Raw genomic sequence first — 19,214 nt, 5'->3', positions numbered from 1 at the left:
GTTTGTGTAATTTGACATGAATTTATCATAACTATTTTAAGAAAGACTTTGCTTTGGAAAAGTTATAATTCAAACGAAATTTTTCAATATAACAGTCTCGGTTGAGATGAGTTCAAAAGCCAGATAATCTTTTCCTAGTCGACTTTTTCCAACCTTTACTCTATCTCATATTTTTCTAGTTAAATAAATTTAGGACTATACCTCACAATGTATGCTAGAATTTTATTGAATATTATTAATCGAATTTTTTTTTTTTCGGCGGCGATCCTCAAAACCTTAATCTAAATATGTGGGGTATCTAATCTTTTCAAAGAACAAATAGGTTTTATTTGCAATGCAATGATTATAAATTCATATTAGAATATTTTTCTCATTATTCAAAAGGCACTTTATAATAGAATGAATAATGAGCTGTAGGGCACGAGAATGCGTTACTGCAGTGAAGAATGCCAGAAAACGCTTTTAGCGTCGAGGCTTCGCCCCGAACCTCACTGATGAATAATAAGCTGTAGATGTCAGGAGAATGCGTTTCTGCAGTGAGAAATGCAAGAAAACGCTTTTGGCGTCGGGGCTTCGCCCCGAAAACCACTAATAAGTAATGAGCTGTAGATGTCAGGAGAAGGCGTTTCAGCCGTGAAAAATCAAGAAAACGCTTTTGGGCGTCGGGGCATCGCCCCGAACACCACTAATAAGTAATGAGCTGTAGATGTCAGGAGCATGCGTTTCAGCCGTGAAAAATGCAAGAAAACGCTTTTGGCGTCGGGGCTTCGCCCCGAACCCCACTGATAAATAATGAGCTGTAGATGTCAGGAGAATGCGTTTCTGCAGTGAGAAATGCAAGAAAACGCTTTTGGCGTCGGGGCTTCGCCCCGAAAACCACTAATAAGTAATGAGCTGTAGATGTCAGGAGAAGGCGTTTCAGCCGTGAAAAATCAAGAAAACGCTTTTGGGCGTCGGGGCATCGCCCCGAACACCACTAATAAGTAATGAGCTGTAGATGTCAGGAGCATGCGTTTCAGCCGTGAAAAATGCAAGAAAACGCTTTTGGCGTCGGGGCTTCGCCCCGAACACCACTAATAAGTAATGAGCTGTAGATGTCAGGAGAATGCGTTTCAGCCGTGAAAAATCAAGAAAACGCTTTTGGCGTCGGGGCTTCGCCCCGAACCCCACTGATAAATAATGAGCTGTAGATGTCAGAAGAATGCGTTTCTGCAGAGAAAAATGCAAGAAAACGCTTTTGGGCGTCGGGGCTTCGCCCCGAACCCCACTGAAATAGCTTACAGCGCTCTCCCAGACCCCCAAGCTTGCAAGAGAAAGAATGTTTTTTTTTTCTGTTTTTTTCGCCGAAGATTGAGAAACAGTCTTATTTTATTCTCATATATCGAATATATATATATATATATATATATATATATATATATATATATATATATATATATATATATATATATGCTGTACGCACGTTTTTGCATAGGGTTAGGGTTTATTGGGCGTTAGGGTTAGGGTTTGGAAAAAAATCGCCCCCCCCACTCCAAAGTTCTGGATCCGCCAGTGGCCCACACACAGCCCCTCCCCCCCAACTCCACGCAGCTGATGTATTCAAAGGAAAAATCAGGAGCAGGCGACCCTAAGGCAGTTTGCAGCACCCAGTGCTACACTCTGGCAGAACCTGCGACGCCGCTGACCACAAACTGTATCGGCACTGCCGTTCCTTTGGGTTTTGCTATAGTATGGCGTTTACTCTAAGCAAAGTAGAGCTAGCAATAGGCCAACATATTTGTTAGCGTGTACGTAAGTATAGAATTCTATTTACATGTTAGTTAGTTATTTATACGTTACCTTAGCTTATTCTAGATCTATATGGGAAAGGACCAATGGCGAACGCTTTTGTGCCAGTTTTTAGTTTAGAATTTATAACTCTGCAATAGTTAAACTTATTTAAAAAAATGAAAACATCTGCGGACTCCTCAGCTATTGGGCGATAAAACTAAATTTGACTCTTTTTTCCATATCAGCTATTAAATTTATAATTCAAGTCAACTTGCGGTAGGGGTACGTCGGACCTAATCAGCGAACGCAATTTTCGCGGGAGTCATAAGGAGCGAAAGGCCGTAAAAAAATAGCGAAATAGCATGTTAAAATATAGGAAATTATGCTTCAATTAGTTCTATCATCTAACTTCTTCCATGAAGCATTATAACTATTGTCCTCCTTGTGGCATAGGCCTAAATTTGTTTTCACTTTTCTCGTGCTCCACATCTTTTTCTGCTTGGAACTGATGTCTATATAGCCTACGAAACTTGCGATCAATTTTTTCTTAAAAGAAAGAAACTACAAAATTCTATCTCGCCACCTCCCTATAGGCTAGTCCACGTCGTTTTACTCTCCATTTCATAAACTCTCGTTACTGCGACTATTTTTTTTAAGAGCTTATGTTCAGTGAACTTAATCACCATCAACTCGATCTCCCCCCCCCCCCCCCGCCACACACACACACACACGCTGATTGACCCAAAGGCAGATCTTGAATGCGATGGATTGATGATGTATGGAGACAGATCTACAACAGCAATTGCAATGGGCTTCGGGCATGGAGACGAAATGCTCAGGAGAGATCTTGTAATTTTATACATGTAGGCCTATATTATATGGTAACTCTTATATTTATTACTAAATATATAGTTCGCGTTTTTTCCGCTCCTGAAATCGAATATTTTCTCCTGGAAAACTCTTGGAAATCTCCTGAAATCCTAATCTAAGAATGGTGGGGGAACCCTGTGAAAATGAATTCTGCACTTCTTTTAAACATTTATACACATATTAATATCATTAATTAGTAACAAGAGGTTATAACCAGCCAGTTAAAAAAAAAGGAGGACGGCAGGTTTTATATATACCGGTATATATATATATATATATATATGTGGTGGGTTTGGCACAGAACAAACTAAAGGACAAGGCGACTCGTAGGGCGATTCAAAACTGTTTATTATACATTAAAGACCTGCAGCCATACGTGAACACATGGTGTAGAACCAAGCACAAAAGGGAGTGGAGACAACTTAGGTCCAGTAACATACGGACATTACAGCGATAAGAGATGCCGGTCGAATGGACAGTGCCCACGTTGGTCTGCCTTGTCATGCGCGGACACAAGGTGCCATCTAGGGTGAAGGGTCACGTGGATATCGAGGTGGCCGGTGTTTTCTAAAAAGATATCCACTCCACTACAGAGCCCCTAGCTTGAAACGACCCGTCCCGGGGCGTTCAGCCTAGTAGGTTTCTGAAAACCGAAACAACTGTTTCTTGTCAGTGTCTTCTGGGACGACAAACATCTTTCCAGTTTGTAACGTGCTGGTTCCATCGGTCATACAGAGTGGTCTGTCTTTCTCTAAACATAATGACTGGGAAGCTGTAGAAAGTGTGATAGGGAGCAGTGAGCGAAATCGTCTTTGTGGCTGGTTAAAATGCTTGTAGTTTCTTCTTTGTCTATCTGGCCTCTGGACTCTGTTATGCTTGTTCTTGTTTGGCTGCCCAGAGTTAAAGTTTCTATTTCTCGATGTTTGAATTGAGTGACTTGCATCTGTATTGTACATTGCATCAGCTTGTTGCTCATTGGTTCGTTGTTCTACTTGGTGGGTTGGCTGTGAAACAATGGGTTCACTGTTGCTCACAGATTGAACCTCCGCTGTGAGTTGTGGTGATTGCTGACAGTGACGCCTTACATGTCCAGCTTCCCAGCACTGGGTGCAGACTGGTGATCCATCATCAGTGTATGGGAAGAATCCTCTCTTCGTCCTTAACCACACAAGACCCGGCGGTGCTGTTGGTCGAATTCTGTTTTGGTTGCTATGTTTCGTGTGTCTTTGTGTTGGTCTGCGTTGACTATGTGGTTGACTAGAAAGTGGGTTAGTTGAGCTTGGCAGACTGTTATAACCAGACCCCTGGTGTTGTTGACTAGAGAGTGAGTTAGCGTTAGTTGAACTTAGCAGAATGTTATAGCCTGACCCCTTTATCTCTTCAAGTTGCTTCTCTAACTTGGCCAATTTTGCTAAGAGAACCTCAGACCACTGCTCTTGGGCTCGAGCTGCATCTTTGTTCTGGTTCTCCAACTTGAATGCATAGTTTCGTAGACTTTGAAAACTTATCTGGGGATGTTGCACTATGAACCTAAACAGCTCTCTGCGAAGTTCTGGATCTCTGACTCCATAGGCATATTGGTCCCTCAATCTTTCCTCCTTGAAGCAATCTATTCCTTCTCTTTTTTCTTGTCTTATGGCCGTTGTGAACTCCTTAAATAGTCGGTGAGAGAATTCGAGCAGTGACTCACTTCTTCTTTGCTGCGACATCAGAAATGTTATCTCTGCCTCTCGCACCGGTATGATTACTTCAAACGCAGAGGTAAGTGCATCGAGCAGAGCTTCTGGATCACTTCTGATATGAGGTGGCTGAAGATCTACCTCTACTCTAGCTGGACCACTTATATTCGCAATGATGGTTGCTGTCTTCTCTTGAGGCGAGAGGTAAGGTCGAAGTTCCCATAGATCTCTTATTTCTCTGACGAAATCTTCAATTGAAACTTCATCATTTCTGCCTTCCCCACTGAAATGTCTAATTTTTCTAGCAGGTTCTATGATGTAATGAGGGCGCTGCGAGGCCAGCTTCAATGCCTCAAGTTCAGCTTGTAGTCGAGTCAACATCCCCTTTGTGACACGTTCCATTCCCTCCGGCTCTCCTCCACTGCACATGGGACCCACGTTTCTCCCCTTCACTGAACTAGGTTCCACCATATTTCCCTCCATCTGGCTGCAGGTCTTAAGAAACTCTAACAATAATAGTAACCTAATAACGAAATCTATCTCAACAGAAACAATGTTCAAGCGAAGTAAAATCACAATTAAGAAAATATAAGCAAATTATATTAAAATAAACTAAACTAAATCTAACTACCCTGAAACAAAAAGGAGAAAACAAAAAATAGAAAATATTTGAAAGTACAGAAACAGGAATAAACTAACTGTTACTTGTTGACATCTACGTCTGGTTGTCACTTTCTTAGTTTCGGTTGTCAGGAAGCAGATTCTGAGACGACTTCTGGTCCCACAGTGTAGTCTCTCTTCCTGACCCCACTCGTGCTACCAAGTTTCTGTGGTGGGTTTGGCACAGAACAAACTAAAGGACAAGGCGACTCGTAGGGCGATTCAAAACTGTTTATTATACATTAAAGACCTGCAGCCATACGTGAACACATGGTGTAGAACCAAGCACAAAAGGGAGTGGAGACAACTTAGGTCCAGTAACATACGGACATTACAGCGATAAGAGATGCCGGTCGAATGGACAGTGCCCACGTTGGTCTGCCTTGTCATGCGCGGACACAAGGTGCCATCTAGGGTGAAGGGTCACGTGGATATCGAGGTGGCCGGTGTTTTCTAAAAAGATATCCACTCCACTACATATATTGCAATTTAACAATTACACATAGAATTAGTGAGGGGCCTATGAAAGTGCAGGGTCCACTGCGACCGCATAGGTTGCAGTGGCTTAAGACCGGCCCTGGTCTTAGATATATTATATTGCCTAGACCTAGAGCAGAGTAATTTAAAATTATTATTATTAAGAACAATAAGAGTTAGATGTTAATGTTAGATCAGATAATCAGTATAACATATAATATATATATATATATATATATAACCACTATATATATAGTTCTATATATATGTATACATAATTAAGTATAAACGTTAATAAATAAATTTTTAAAAATCTATTTTACAGAAAACATATGACATGTGGCATACAGACACGTTTACTAGATGGATCTTTCATCATTTTGGAAATACAAGAAGAGTTAATATTCCCTGTTTCTATTGTGAAACAAATCACAGAAACATTCTACAATTTTATTTTATATAAAAAATACCAATAAATGTAAATACAAAATCACATTTTAATAGAGTTCTTCATTATACACACAACATTATTTTAGTATGTTCCTTTTCACTTGCTAGGTTTAGACAAAGCTTCGAATCACGATTTAATATTATTATGTCATAGCCCAAAACTCCAGCAGGATGTTAGTTAATGGCAGTGGTCAATGTTTGAACCTGAGACCACAGAGAAGACAGTTCGGAGCGCAAACCACACAACTTTCTGCGTTTCGAAACGTATTGAAATTTTGATCATTTCTATGTTATTGCAGTTTTGAATGTCCATTGCAATGATGACTTGATCTGTAAAGGGGTTACATTTTTAAAAAATAAGAATTGGATCTCATTCTTCGAATGATAGCTATTTATTAGAAATTGCAAGGTGGAATAGATATTAGAGGCCAAAAGAAAATCCACTGCCGAGGGAAGACGTAGACGTCGTAAAGAACATTTAAATTGACCACCAGCTAGGGCTGCGTAGCCATGGAAAATACTGCATTCCTCATTAATCTTTTGACTCGACTGCCAGCCTTATTTATTTAACACTTTAAATTATGAAAAGCTCTGCATTTTTTAATAACAATAAAAATTTTAAAAATATTTATATATATGTTCAGTGATTAACTGGCAATAATTGGGTTACTAAAATTTAATAAAATGAGTTGCATATATAACTACATCAACAGTAGCCTATATGCATTACTGAATATTATATTGATGCTACAACTTATTTTCCACTTCCCAGAGAAAATAAATTTAAAAAAACTCCTTTTCCAGTAGGATTATAATCTCTTCTATTTATATATAGTCTAAACACAATTTAAAACTTTGTTACAGTTACAGATTAACTTGCTAACTTAACTATCTAATGATTCTATTCGTGAGATCAATGGAAATTCAATTTTTACATATAGATTTATAGAACTATTTAAGTAAGAGTGTAACAAAATCCATATTTCGTATATTAATAATAATATAGAATTGGTAGATCTGGGTCTAATTTTTGCCTGTTTTTAAAAATTTAGATCTAGTAGATCTAAATCAGACTACCTTTAAGTCTAGGTTAAGGTTAGAGCTATTTGCTAGTGTTGTACGAGGTTGTGACTCTAGATTCAAACTAAATATAATCGTGTACTACAATAACTACATTGAATGAGCTCAACATTGTAATTAATGTTGTTTTTTCCCATATTTGGCCTATTTAGGGACGACTATAGGTTAATAATCACTATTCAGTGTATAGATAGAGTATATAATTTTAAACTTTGTTTTTCTAGATCTAGGCCCAGCACCTCGATCGGATCAGGCTAGATAGATCTATATAGATATGGTCTAATCTCTAAATATCCAATAGGCCTACTACTATTACTAGATCTAGACTTCATCTAATTAAATTTAGGTCTACTTCATACATCATTAATGATCTGAGAAAAGACGATCTAGCTCTTGATCAAAAGCACTAGATGTAGAACTAGAATACGCCTGAAGCAGTAACATAAGCCATAAATTGCGTAACTTGACTAAAACGAATTGAGGCGCGCGGTACTGCGTGGGCTGAAACGATGTTCGCTTGACTAGATCATCAAGAATAAGCCGACAAACAGCAGATCTAACATGCAAAGCCATAAATTGCGTGATTTGACCTAATTTCCCCAACTCTAACATCCACTTTTTATAAATTGGTGTGTTTTAGTCGCCTTTGTTTTCAGAAACTGGCATTCCTGTAAAAAGGAATAGGGAAATACGCTAAGCCATAAACTGAAAAATTTGACCTAATTTCCCTTAAACTACGTCATCGACCTTGGTTGTCTGGGAAATACTGATCTCGAATGGCTTCGAGATTGTGAAATTTAATAGTCCCTAAAACGCACATTAAATTGCTTATATCTAAATAATTACAAAGAATATATGTCTAATATTTCGTATGTATGTTTTTTTAAGCATTATGAAACTAAAAAAAAAGTATTACACCGGTTTCCGCGTCTGACCCCAAAACCTCTTCAGTTGGTCTAAAAAATATGCCTATTATTTTAATATTTCAGTTTACAAACAATAACAATAGATAAGACAAAAAGAAAAACAGATTAAATCAGTAACTAAATTATTATTAATGGCTTTTTAAGCTTATAATAGGGGTTTCGCTAAATAGGTTTTCAGTTAAAATGGTCATTTTGAGCGAACACCCCATAATATTTTTTTTTCAACGGAATGAATAGCCTAAGCTATTCTAGCTAACTATTTCCTCATCTATTTAGAAGCATAATATGCATTTTTTTTTTTTTCGGCCGTTCTCGTTTATCCGGAAACGTTTTGAGAATGAAATTTCCATACATGTCAACTTTGACCTTCAGCTATGCTTTATTTTATGAGGGAAAACGAAAGTGAATATTTGGGAAAACGTGAATATGTGGGAAATGTAGAAAAATGGAGTCTTTGTAATACCCATATACATAAATAAATATAGACTGGCCGATTAAAGAGTTTTATGAAACGAAAATTTGTGACTTGCAATTTTGTGTACTTTATTATACAGCATTTATGAGTAGTATAAAAGTTAAAGTCTTTATTAGTTCTGCAGTTACTTTTGAAATAAATAAGAATGGATAAAAATTACGGGAGGTGTTCGCTTTATATGCCATTGATTTCGCTGATGGGCCTTTCCTATATATAATATATATATAGATATATTCTATAGATTATATCTTACTAGGTCGGTCAAAGTCTGATCTGTGTTTCAATTTTTTTTAAATATTATATATTATCATGTTGATAATCATTATCATTTCTAGTCTAGATCGATTAGCCTAGACTGGCCTAGACTTGACTAGATATAGTCTAGATTCTAGATGCTATACTTTCAGTTCCAGTTTCGGTGGAAAAATTATCTTTAGCCTCTACTGTGACACTACACTCTAATATTAGGCCTATTAAATTATTATAGTAGTATTAGTTGTATTAGTATTAGCTAATTTGTTTTTATTATTATTAAAAAGGATATTATTATAATTATTATCTTCCTCTTTTGACTCATTTTTATTTCCTAAGTGACCTAAGATTTCTTTTTAAGATGTTAGAATTTATTGGGTTGGCTTGCACCTCTCTATGCCCAGTATGTATTGGGATCATCATTGTGACAAGTCTGATAGTTATTCTGGCTGATGCAAATCTAATGCTAATTGTAAAATCTAAATGTGGAAAGAAAATTGGTAAAAAATGAATTAAATATTTTTTAAAACTTAATTCATACAATAAATAGTTTCTTAGTTGTTGTTTTAAATTGGCATATCTATATACATATATATTATATATAATTCTCTTCTTCCCTCAAGAGTTTAAACAAGAAGTAAAGGAAAGATCACTCTTTTATTTCTGCGTATAGTCCACGAGAAAACACAAGTGTAGTGTTCACACTACGGATGACTGGCTGCGCGCTAGACTGTCGTTTAAAAATTTATCAAACCCTGCCCGCTCCCATCCCCCTTTGTCCTGTGGAAGGTTTGGACTAGGAAGTAAACTATCTTTAACTCTGACGGAACATTCGAAACATTGTAAAACATTTTACAAACACAAAACAGCAGCACTGGACTTTATCATTGTGACCAAGAAGTCATGGAAAGAGATTAATCTACTATGTATATATATGTAAATAGCAGGGCCATACTTAACCACCGTGGGACCTTATGCAAAATTTCGCGGGGCCAAGTTTTGGTAGGGAAGTGGACAATAAGTGAAATTTAAGAGTTTGTATTACAAAGTAAATTCGTCTATGCATTAAATCCATTCTTAACTACTTACAGAATTACTTTACAAACCTTGCGTGTAGCAAAGTCATAGAGTATATCATAATAATTCTGTTTCCTACATAAATCACAATCAATAGCAAGAATTACCAAATGTTTCAATTTATCTTTAAGAATTGTTGACCTCAAGTAATTCTTCATTAGTTTTAGGCTCTAGAAGGTTCTTTCACCAGGTGACACAATTACGGCTGATGCATAATGCCGCTTGTATGATTGGCATTTTCCATATTGAATGACACCCCAAAATGACAATTTTTGTGTATATATTTCTGTATATTTTAAGGACTTTTTCGTATATTTTGATTTCAGGAGATTTCCAGGAGCTCATGGTAAATCGACTGGAGGGTGCGGGAAATCTGTTTTAAGTTATAAAATGGTTTAATTTAATAATTTATACACCTTGAATTAGCGCGGGTCCTATGAAAGTGAGGGTCCTATGAATCTATATATATATAATTCTCTTCTTCGCTTAATAGTTTGGATGAGACGAAGATGTAAAGGAAAGATCACTATTTTATTTTCTGCGGATAGAGTTATCCTACGAACTTTACGAGCCTTGCGTGTAGCGAAGTCTTACAGTGTATCATGAAAATTTTATTTCCTACATAGATAACGCTCAATAGCAACAATTAATGAATGTTTCAATCTGTCTACGAGAATTGTTGAACTAAAGTAATTCTTCATTAGTTTGAGGCACAAGAAGCTCCTTTCACCAGATTACACAATTACGGCTAATGCATAATGCTGTTTTTATTTATCGCCCGTAGCATTGGCGTTTTCCATATTGAATGACACCCCAAAAGGACAATTTTTGTCTATATATTTCATGACATTTGTATGAGTTTTCAAAAGATTTTTAATAATTTCTGGAGATTTCCATGACTTTTTCAAATATTTTGCAATTTCAGGAGATTTCTAGGAGCTCCTGGTAAATCAGGCGACCGCTCAAAATCTGTTATAAGTTATAAAATGGTTTAATTTAATAATTTACACATAGAATAAATGCGGGTCCTATGAAAGTGTGGGGCCCACTGCAGTCAGATAGGTTGCTATGGCCGGCCCTGCAAAATAGCGCGTATGCTACGCCTCCGGTCGACTAGTATATAGAGTGGATCTCAAATTATCAACTAAATTCATTCTTGAATAATATTTTTTTTTTGAGAATGTTTGTAAAAAGTTTTTTAAAATTGCAATTCATTCTGCAATTTCTTTTTATTATACTGGTACTGATTACAATAAATCCTTTTAAAATACTGCTGACCACACCACACCTATTAATAGTACTGGCCACACATAAAACGTATACAATATATTCTGTCAAATGTACAACATAATTTTTTAATATTTATTTTATATTTATATGATGATTAATTATTAAGCAATTTATCCATGCACATTTACTGAAAACTTGCATAGACATTCTTTTTTATTTTGTACATTTTGGCAGTACAGTAATATTTTTTCAATAATAATAATTTGACTGATATTTAAGATTACAGCTATAAAAGAATCCCCAGAACATACTTCTTAAAATAGTTATCTTGCATCCTTCCTGCACTTGCCACATGACACTTTCATTAAGTTGTGTTTACAGAAATGTGTATTGCACTTATTAAATCAAGTTTTTAGTCTCTTTGCTTTACTTCTTAATAAGGAACTTTTTTTTCCCTTATAAGACAGTGTTTGTATTAAATTGAACAATATTTTCAACAGAATGTTTGTCTGGTAAAGTTGTATGGATCACAGGAGCATCCAGTGGTATTGGGGAACATATTGCTTACCAGTTGGCGTCTGTTGGGTGTAAGCTGGTTTTGTCTGCCAGAAGAAAGGAAGAACTAGAAAGAGTCAAACAAACTTGTTTAAAGTTAGGTAAGTGTTCATAGACTTTGTTAAACAAAATTCTCAAATAATATTTCATTGGTAGACTTCCTCCAACAGACAATTGTAGTTCATTTCCAAGATGTTAGTTCGGACCTAAAGAATCTCTGTTGTACCCGCTTGAACCAAATAATACACTAATCCCATTACCTTGCATTTGATCATCGGCTGTGTTATCAGCAGCAGACACCTTGCCTGGCTTGGCCATGTTCGTAGAATGCAAGTAGGTTAACTTTCACAAGACATTCTGTATGGCGATCTAACAGAAGGCAGGAGAGCTGCTGGTCGCCCACTTTTACGGTATATGGATGTATGCAAACGAGACATGAATCTCTTCAAAATCGACACTAGCAGCTGGGAAAAGTGGCACTGTATAGATCCACATGGAGAGAGAGCATAAAGGAAGGGTCTTGGATTGCAGATGCCATACACAACAATACCACAGATCATTGTTATTATCTTTTACAACATTTTCTGCTTGCATGAGTGCCTATTAGCATACGTCTTACACACACAACATGACTTGCACACACGTTTTGTACACACATTTTTCACACATAAAATGTCTTGTACACATCTTGCACATGTAACATGGTTAGTACACATGTCTTGCACATACAATGTATCGTGCACACATGACATGTCTTGTACACACACACACATTACCTTGAACACACATCATGTCCTGCACACACAACAGGTTTTTCACACACACTTGTTTTGTACATACACCATGTGCACACATCTTGCACACACAGCATATTTTTCATACAAACTCGTCATGTCATGCACATGTCTTTCACACATATGTTTTACTCACACACCATGTCTTAGCTGTTTATTCTATTTTCAGTTCTTTTCTCTGTGTATTTTGTATAAGCCAATGACTAGAAACTTCTTTAAAAGTGAAAAACATTTGACTTACTTATCTGTATTTGTTTACATTTTGTTCTAATAATTTAACCATGACATCTAACTACATTTTGTTGTTTAATCTAGCTTTTTTTTCTATCTTTGTTGTATATTAATAACCCTTTTCTGGTAACCAAAGGATGCACTCTTAAGGTAGAATTTCAATTTAATTTAAAACTTCCATTTTCATTTAATAACATTGTTGTTGTTGTTTTTTTTTGGGGTGGTTGTTGTTTTTTGTTTGTTTGTTGATGTTTTTTCTAGTACTGGTACTAGTAATACCTTTGAGACAAGTTAAATTTAACATTTTTGTTCTATCTTTGTTCAAGGTAGAAGTCATCTACAAGATGAAGATGTTCTTGTTCTGCCAATGGATGTTCTTGACTTTGACTATCACAAGAAAGCAGTTCAATCAGTCTTAGACCATTTCAAAAAAGTATGATCCTTTATTTAATATATTGTGTTCTGTGTCTATATATTTTGGTCAATGTCTATTCAATATGTTTTGTTCTCTATTCTATATATTTTGGTCTATAACTATTCAATAAAATGATCCAAAAGATTATATATTCTATTCATTCAGTGTCATAAATTTCTCTTGTATTAGATTGACATTCTTGTCAATAATGCTGGGAAGTCTCAAAGGGCAGTTTGGTCAGAAGTTCAGCTGGACGTGGACCGTGAAATCTTTGAGATCAATGTCCTTGGACCAGTATCACTAACCCAGGCTGTGCTGCCACATATGATGGAACGTAAGCAAGGGCATCTGGTAGTTATGAGCAGCTTAGCTGGTATTTTAGGTCAGTTGATACTTTTTCTTTTTAATTGTCAACAATGTTTGATAATATGCAATTTTTTTAAAATGGGCAATAGCATTATTGTAAAAAAAAAAATATTTTCTTGTTAAAACACTAGATTGAATTTTCTTTTAATATAAAAGCTACTTTGCATTATAAAAATGGTCATTGCAGAATGTAATCAATCAATAAATGTCTTCCACTAAAAGTGTCTGAGAAGTTTTGGTTCCACTACTCTTATTTTATTAGGAATAAGGTTCTGCTGTAACAAAGGGACATACTGTCAGTGGGGGAATCTTCAACACTAAAGGGTCAAGTGGATAAGTTATGTCCTTAACTCTATCCCATAGAATTATAGAATTTGTAAACAATAATAAAAGAGAAACCCATGCATGAGAGCAACTTGTAAGACTTGATGATACACAATTATTGAATCTGAGAAGTGGAGAATGCTGGCTACCCAACATGAAATGTTTGAGACCAAGGAATTTTAACTTCATTTTAACAAAGCTTATATCAGTCACTCAGTCTAGTAAAAAGATTTTACATGTTATTTCTCCCACATCCAAGTGGAAATTTTGCATAATTATTTCTTGTACCTGATAATACATAATAAAGTATTGCCAAAATGTGGCACTCAAGTAATGAGGAAACAGGGATGTGTTCAAGAGACAGATTGTATTTTAAAAATACAGTATCACAGTATCACAGACATTCCACAAGAGGCCTTAATTGGAAATCCAAAGCAAGAAAAAAGAAATTGAGATGGGCCTGCACTCCCCTTGGCACTAATTAGTACATTGTTATAATGTTGGGTCTCAGAAAATGAACTTTTAAGGAATTCTGGATACCAAGTGAGATGTACTGCACAAGTGGACATAGATTTTGTCTCTTGCCATATTTCCAAAATAATTTATTTATTTTGTACTGTTTCTGTTAAATACTTCATTTTTCACGTGCAGGGGTTCCAGGGTCAAGGTCATACTGTGGTAGTAAGCATGCAGTTCATGTAAGTAATGTAAAACACCAAAAACTGATAGGAGTACCCCGAGTTAGAATTTAGCTATAGATCCCCTACTGAAGAGAGTAAAATTCACTGAACATTGTGTTTGACACTTGGTAATCTTGTGAACCACTTGCCAGAGAAGCCTGCAGTCAACTTCCCCTGCCTTTCAATCTCTTCATCTTCTAGGAAAAAGTAACTTAAAGAATAAAAAAACACTTGCAATTCTTTTTTTTTCCTTAAATTTTAATTTTTTCTTTTCAATCTGGTATTGATTGAAAAAACATTTATAGAATTATAAGACACAAAAGTTTTTTGCTTTTTTTTTTATATTTAGGACATTCTATCACAATTGAAAATTATTACATCTTAGTCTTACCCTTCTGCAGGATGGTAAAGGGAGAGCAGTGAGCCATTCTCAAGCTCATGCCAATCCTGGTGACAGTGCCTACCACTTGATAAGGCCCTAAATTTAGTGCTCTTCTTAAAGATGAAAATATTTGTTCAAATTATTGTAAAAAAAATGTAATTATGCCACAAAAAAAAAAAATTGAATTTGATGTTTTGATGACATTCTGCTCCTTATTGTTCATCTTTAATATGTTTCAACTACTAGGGTTACTTTGACAGCCTGCGCACAGAACTGGGTAATAATATTGACATAACTTTGATCTGCCCTGGCCCAGTCTTTTCAAATTTATTTCAACATGCGGCCACAGGCAAACAAGGAGAAGTAAGTCTTTGACCATTGACTTTAACTTGAAAATAAATACATTTAAGAAAAGCACTATAATTTATAACTTCTGTATTCATTACACTATTCAATATTGAAAGTTTACTATTTTGAATCAAGAAGTTTTGGAAACATTCTTCAGTATCATTGTAAAAATAAACTATAGATAGATAAATAATAAATATTTATAGATAAATAATAACTGTAAATAGAATTGTTTTTCCTTTTGACTAAATCCTGTAAGTCATCAGGATTTAAAGGGTGCCCCTAAGTCCACCCAGCTCAACCTGACATCAGTTGAGGGAAAAGTTAAGGCAGTTGGTCATTGACACCCTGCTTGTTAACTGTTTGCCAAAGAAACAGATCTTATCATCTGCCGTATAGATTGCAAGGTCTGAAAGGGGAACTTCATTCAAGTGTCCACATATCAATAACAACATAAAGGCATACCTTGATCACAATAATAGAGATTTAATTAGGGCTCACACCCCCCATGACCAAATGCTGCTCCTTCACAGCCTACAGTGTATTTCTACATTTGGGTCTACACCCTGACTCCAAAGCCTGATACCCCTTAAGACAAGACAAATATGAATTCTTAATAATCCCTTCTCCACAGAACTATAATGATGAGCAACTTCATAAAGATTAAATTAGAAATATAATTAAACTTAACACGCATGATGCCAGCACATTAAAGAAATATTTCCTTTTTTCTATGTTCCCGTAGTGGGCAAAGGGAAAAACAGAATGAATTACTACTTCAACATGTGCATGACAAAATGTTTTTTTAACTTATTGGAATTTTATTCTATTTTAATGAATATGCTTCAGTTAGTTGGTCGAAATATGGAAAATTCTGAGAAAAGAATGAGCACTGAGAGGTGTGCCTACCTGTCTTGTGTGGCCATTGCCAACAGGATGTATGAGGTGTGGGTCAGTCAGAACCCCATCTTGTTTATGACCTACATAACTATTTTCCTGCCTGATGTTGGAAAGTGGTAAGAAAAATATTTGTTTTTATAAGATACCATACTGGACCATATAATAGCTACATAAGTTATTAGAATATTTCAAATGAATCATGCACCATTCTATGGATCATACTGAGACCATTTGTTATAGAAGGCCTCAACACTGACCTACAACGTCACAATCTGTGGGCAGTTTAGATCAGTAGCTCATTGTCACTTCAAACAGACCTGGTGAAGACTGGGATTTTTCATTTCAGGATCTTTGGGTGCCTCTGAGTTAACCCAGCTCTATTGAGTACCTGACATTAGTTGGGGAAAGTAAAGGTGGTTGGTCATTGTGCTGGTCACGACACCCTCATTAACCATGGGCCACAGAAACAGATGACCTTTACATTATCTGCTATATAGATCGCAATGTCTGAAAGGGAACTTTACTTTCGTATGTAGACTGCTGCCTTTTGGAGAAATAAAGAAAATAAAATAAAAAGGTGTAATAGAAAGCTTTGAGGGTTTTTTTGGCATATGATGGTCCTCAGAGATTGGGAACCTGTCAAAAACCATTCTTAGTGAGCGTCTAGGAGGTGTAAAGGAACCATGCGGATCTGTATGATGGTTTTAGAGATCTCTCGATCAATGAATGAGTGGTATTTTACAAATATTTAGTAGATATAAATACATTTAACATAATCTTCTGTTAAAGAGCTTTTGACTTTAGAGTTTTTCAGATGTTCTGTAAGAAGATTATTACACCCTAGCCCAAGCCTCCTGCAGGGCAGCAGAGGATGGCAACATGCAGAGTTTGAACCTGGGACCATTGTGATGACAGTTTGGTGCACCTACCACATGACCATGCAGCCATCTTTTGTAATTTATATTGAACTGTTTACCAAAAACAAAAAAGAAAACAAGATCTGTTATACAGCACTCATTAAAACAATAATAGCCACAATGGGTTATCATTGAAACAGTAATAGTTATTATGAGCTATCTAATGTAATGTGTTTACTATTTCCTTTCAATCTCTCTAGGCTGGCTAGTAAAATAGGTGCAAAGCAATTTCTCAAAATGAGAGAAGGAAAATAACTGGAACTACATGAATAACTAACATACATAACTATTTTTAACTATCAGTATTTTGTTTCAAGAATTGAATTAGTTATACAAAGTCTATTAAATTGATTGTTATTTGATTCAAACTTTAATTACAAATATTTTTTGTTTTTAAATCTCTTTGGCATTTTCTTATGTTTTAGATTTTCCTCTCATAGTTACAAAAACAAAATTATGTTCTTTTTTTTTTTTCTTAACTTCATACAAATGAATTCACTAACTTTATATAAAAATAGTTATACATTTTTTTTTTTAATTTTAAAAGATACAGAAAATATTAAAACAGAAACATTTACTCCAGTCTTTTGTCTCCGAAAATAATTGCAGATTATTTCTGATTATGCATGATTGCTATTTGACATTGAGACTTATTTTTTTATTATCAAAAAAAGTCATGATATGAGGTGTTGGATATGTCTTATTTTAATGTTGGATTTTTAAATAATTTTGCTTATAAATTTTCTTTGATTTGCATGTAGGTCTAGGATAATGGTCCATTGTATAATTAATCATATGTGAAGTAGGCCTCTTACATAATATTATCATTGAAAATAGTCATTATTAAATGTTTAATGATAACTTTTTAATTATATAAAGTTTATTTAAACTCTTTGGTGTAAAACTACCAGTCAGTGTTTTAATTAGTATTTTCTATCAATTGAAAAGTCATTAGTACTACAGTATTATTACATACTTTTTTTTATTTTAGATGCAAATTGTAAGATATGGTTTATTTGTATATATTTCTTTTTCAAAGCTATCAACTCACTCCGTCTGTTGGATTCAAATATTGTACACATTTGTATGCTATACACATGCTTAAGTTAATTTTTTATGTTTGCATTTGCTCCTTGTTGCTGTTTTGGTTAATTAATTGCCTTGGTTTTTATGAAGCCTAAGAACTTCCTAATCACAATTTTTGTGTAACCAAAGAACTTTGTTGTCATTATGAAGTAGTGCGCATAGCACAGCAATATTTTTCAGATCCATTATTAAAATTACTTTTTATTATTGTAAATGCCAATCTGTCAACAAAAAGTAAATGTATACAGTATCACAGGGGAAACAAAGCATGTAAGACCCCTAAATAATTACATGCTCTACCATTTTGGAAAGCCACTCTACCCTTTTAGCTGTCATACACTTCAGATTTTAGATTATCATTTTTTTTATGTGTAAAGAATTTTTTTTAATTATAAATTTCTGTTGATATATCTTACTTTAGTATCTCGTTTATTATTAGTCAATCAGAAAAAAAAGTTTTACATGTGAAAGAAATAGTCACTTTTTAAAGGGTTATTTTAGCTATGGTTAAGATTTTGTTAATATTTTCCTAGTTCACTTGGTCACCTACCTCTATGCCCCCTGTCCTATTATTCAGGACTACAGAAAATTGTATAAATTGTGAAAATTAAATTTTGCCATCCCAATGCCTAAGCCTGTCTATTATTTTACACACAAATAATGTGTATTTAAGTACCTTATTTTAAGAATAACAAAAGTACATTATTTTATCTTTTTTTTTTTCTATTTAACTATTTTTTTTAAATATTTGTGTGTGTTTGTTGATTATGAATGAATGAATTATGAATATTTATGCAAATTGTATTAACTTAGTAAAAGGAAAACTAAAAAAAATATATTTCAACCAGATCAGATAAACTAGAGGGTCGTGTTTTTAAACTCACAAAATTGATTGGAAACCCATTTTGTATTTCGTTTTGGTTATCCTTTACACAGATTTGTGTTTATCTCTGTGTGTGTGTGTGGATTTTTTAAACTGCTTCCCATTTTATTGTTGGTATTGATCCATAATGCCTAAAAAAAAATAATAAACAAATAATCTGAATTTTGTTATTTAATCTTATTTAGAGAAATGTTTGGTGTGGTGCTCAAGTGTCAACAAGAAGGTTCAACTAAAAAAAAATTAATATTTTGATGATCTATCAGATCATGTAGGTTATTGGCATTAGAAAGATAATGAGATCTCTTTGTCTATGAAGAATGATAAACCTGCAGTGTAGTCTGTAGTGTCGACATCCAAAATATTTGCTCTTAATAGTAAATGTTTTGT

At 34.9% G+C, this 19,214-nt stretch overlaps 1 protein-coding gene across 15 annotated transcripts; it reads left to right on the top strand.

Moving 5' to 3' along the window:
* Positions 1–8,249: 8,249 nt before the first annotated feature.
* LOC106057135 (dehydrogenase/reductase SDR family member 7-like) lies at positions 8,250–18,989 on the top strand. Of its 15 annotated transcripts, none has more exons than XM_056023682.1 (9): positions 8,250–8,314; positions 8,979–9,139; positions 11,447–11,602; positions 12,853–12,959; positions 13,131–13,323; positions 14,283–14,329; positions 14,940–15,056; positions 15,891–16,057; positions 17,059–18,989. In XM_056023682.1, exons 1-9 carry the CDS (start codon positions 8,250–8,252, stop codon positions 17,111–17,113), a joined length of 1,068 nt encoding a protein of 355 aa, XP_055879657.1. In that variant the 3' UTR covers positions 17,114–18,989. The 15 variants fall into 15 exon arrangements, with proteins under 15 accessions (XP_055879657.1, XP_055879660.1, XP_055879658.1 ...); XM_056023685.1 differs by having other exon boundaries at positions 16,748–18,989; XM_056023683.1 differs by having other exon boundaries at positions 8,272–8,349; positions 9,001–9,139.
* Positions 18,990–19,214: the final 225 nt, after the last annotated feature.

Source organism: Biomphalaria glabrata, chromosome 3 (genome assembly GCF_947242115.1).
Source record: "Biomphalaria glabrata chromosome 3, xgBioGlab47.1, whole genome shotgun sequence".
Lineage (NCBI taxonomy): Eukaryota > Metazoa > Mollusca > Gastropoda > Planorbidae > Biomphalaria > Biomphalaria glabrata.
Note: the sequence above shows the minus strand (reverse complement) of the source record. Positions and strands in the feature narration are given on the sequence as shown.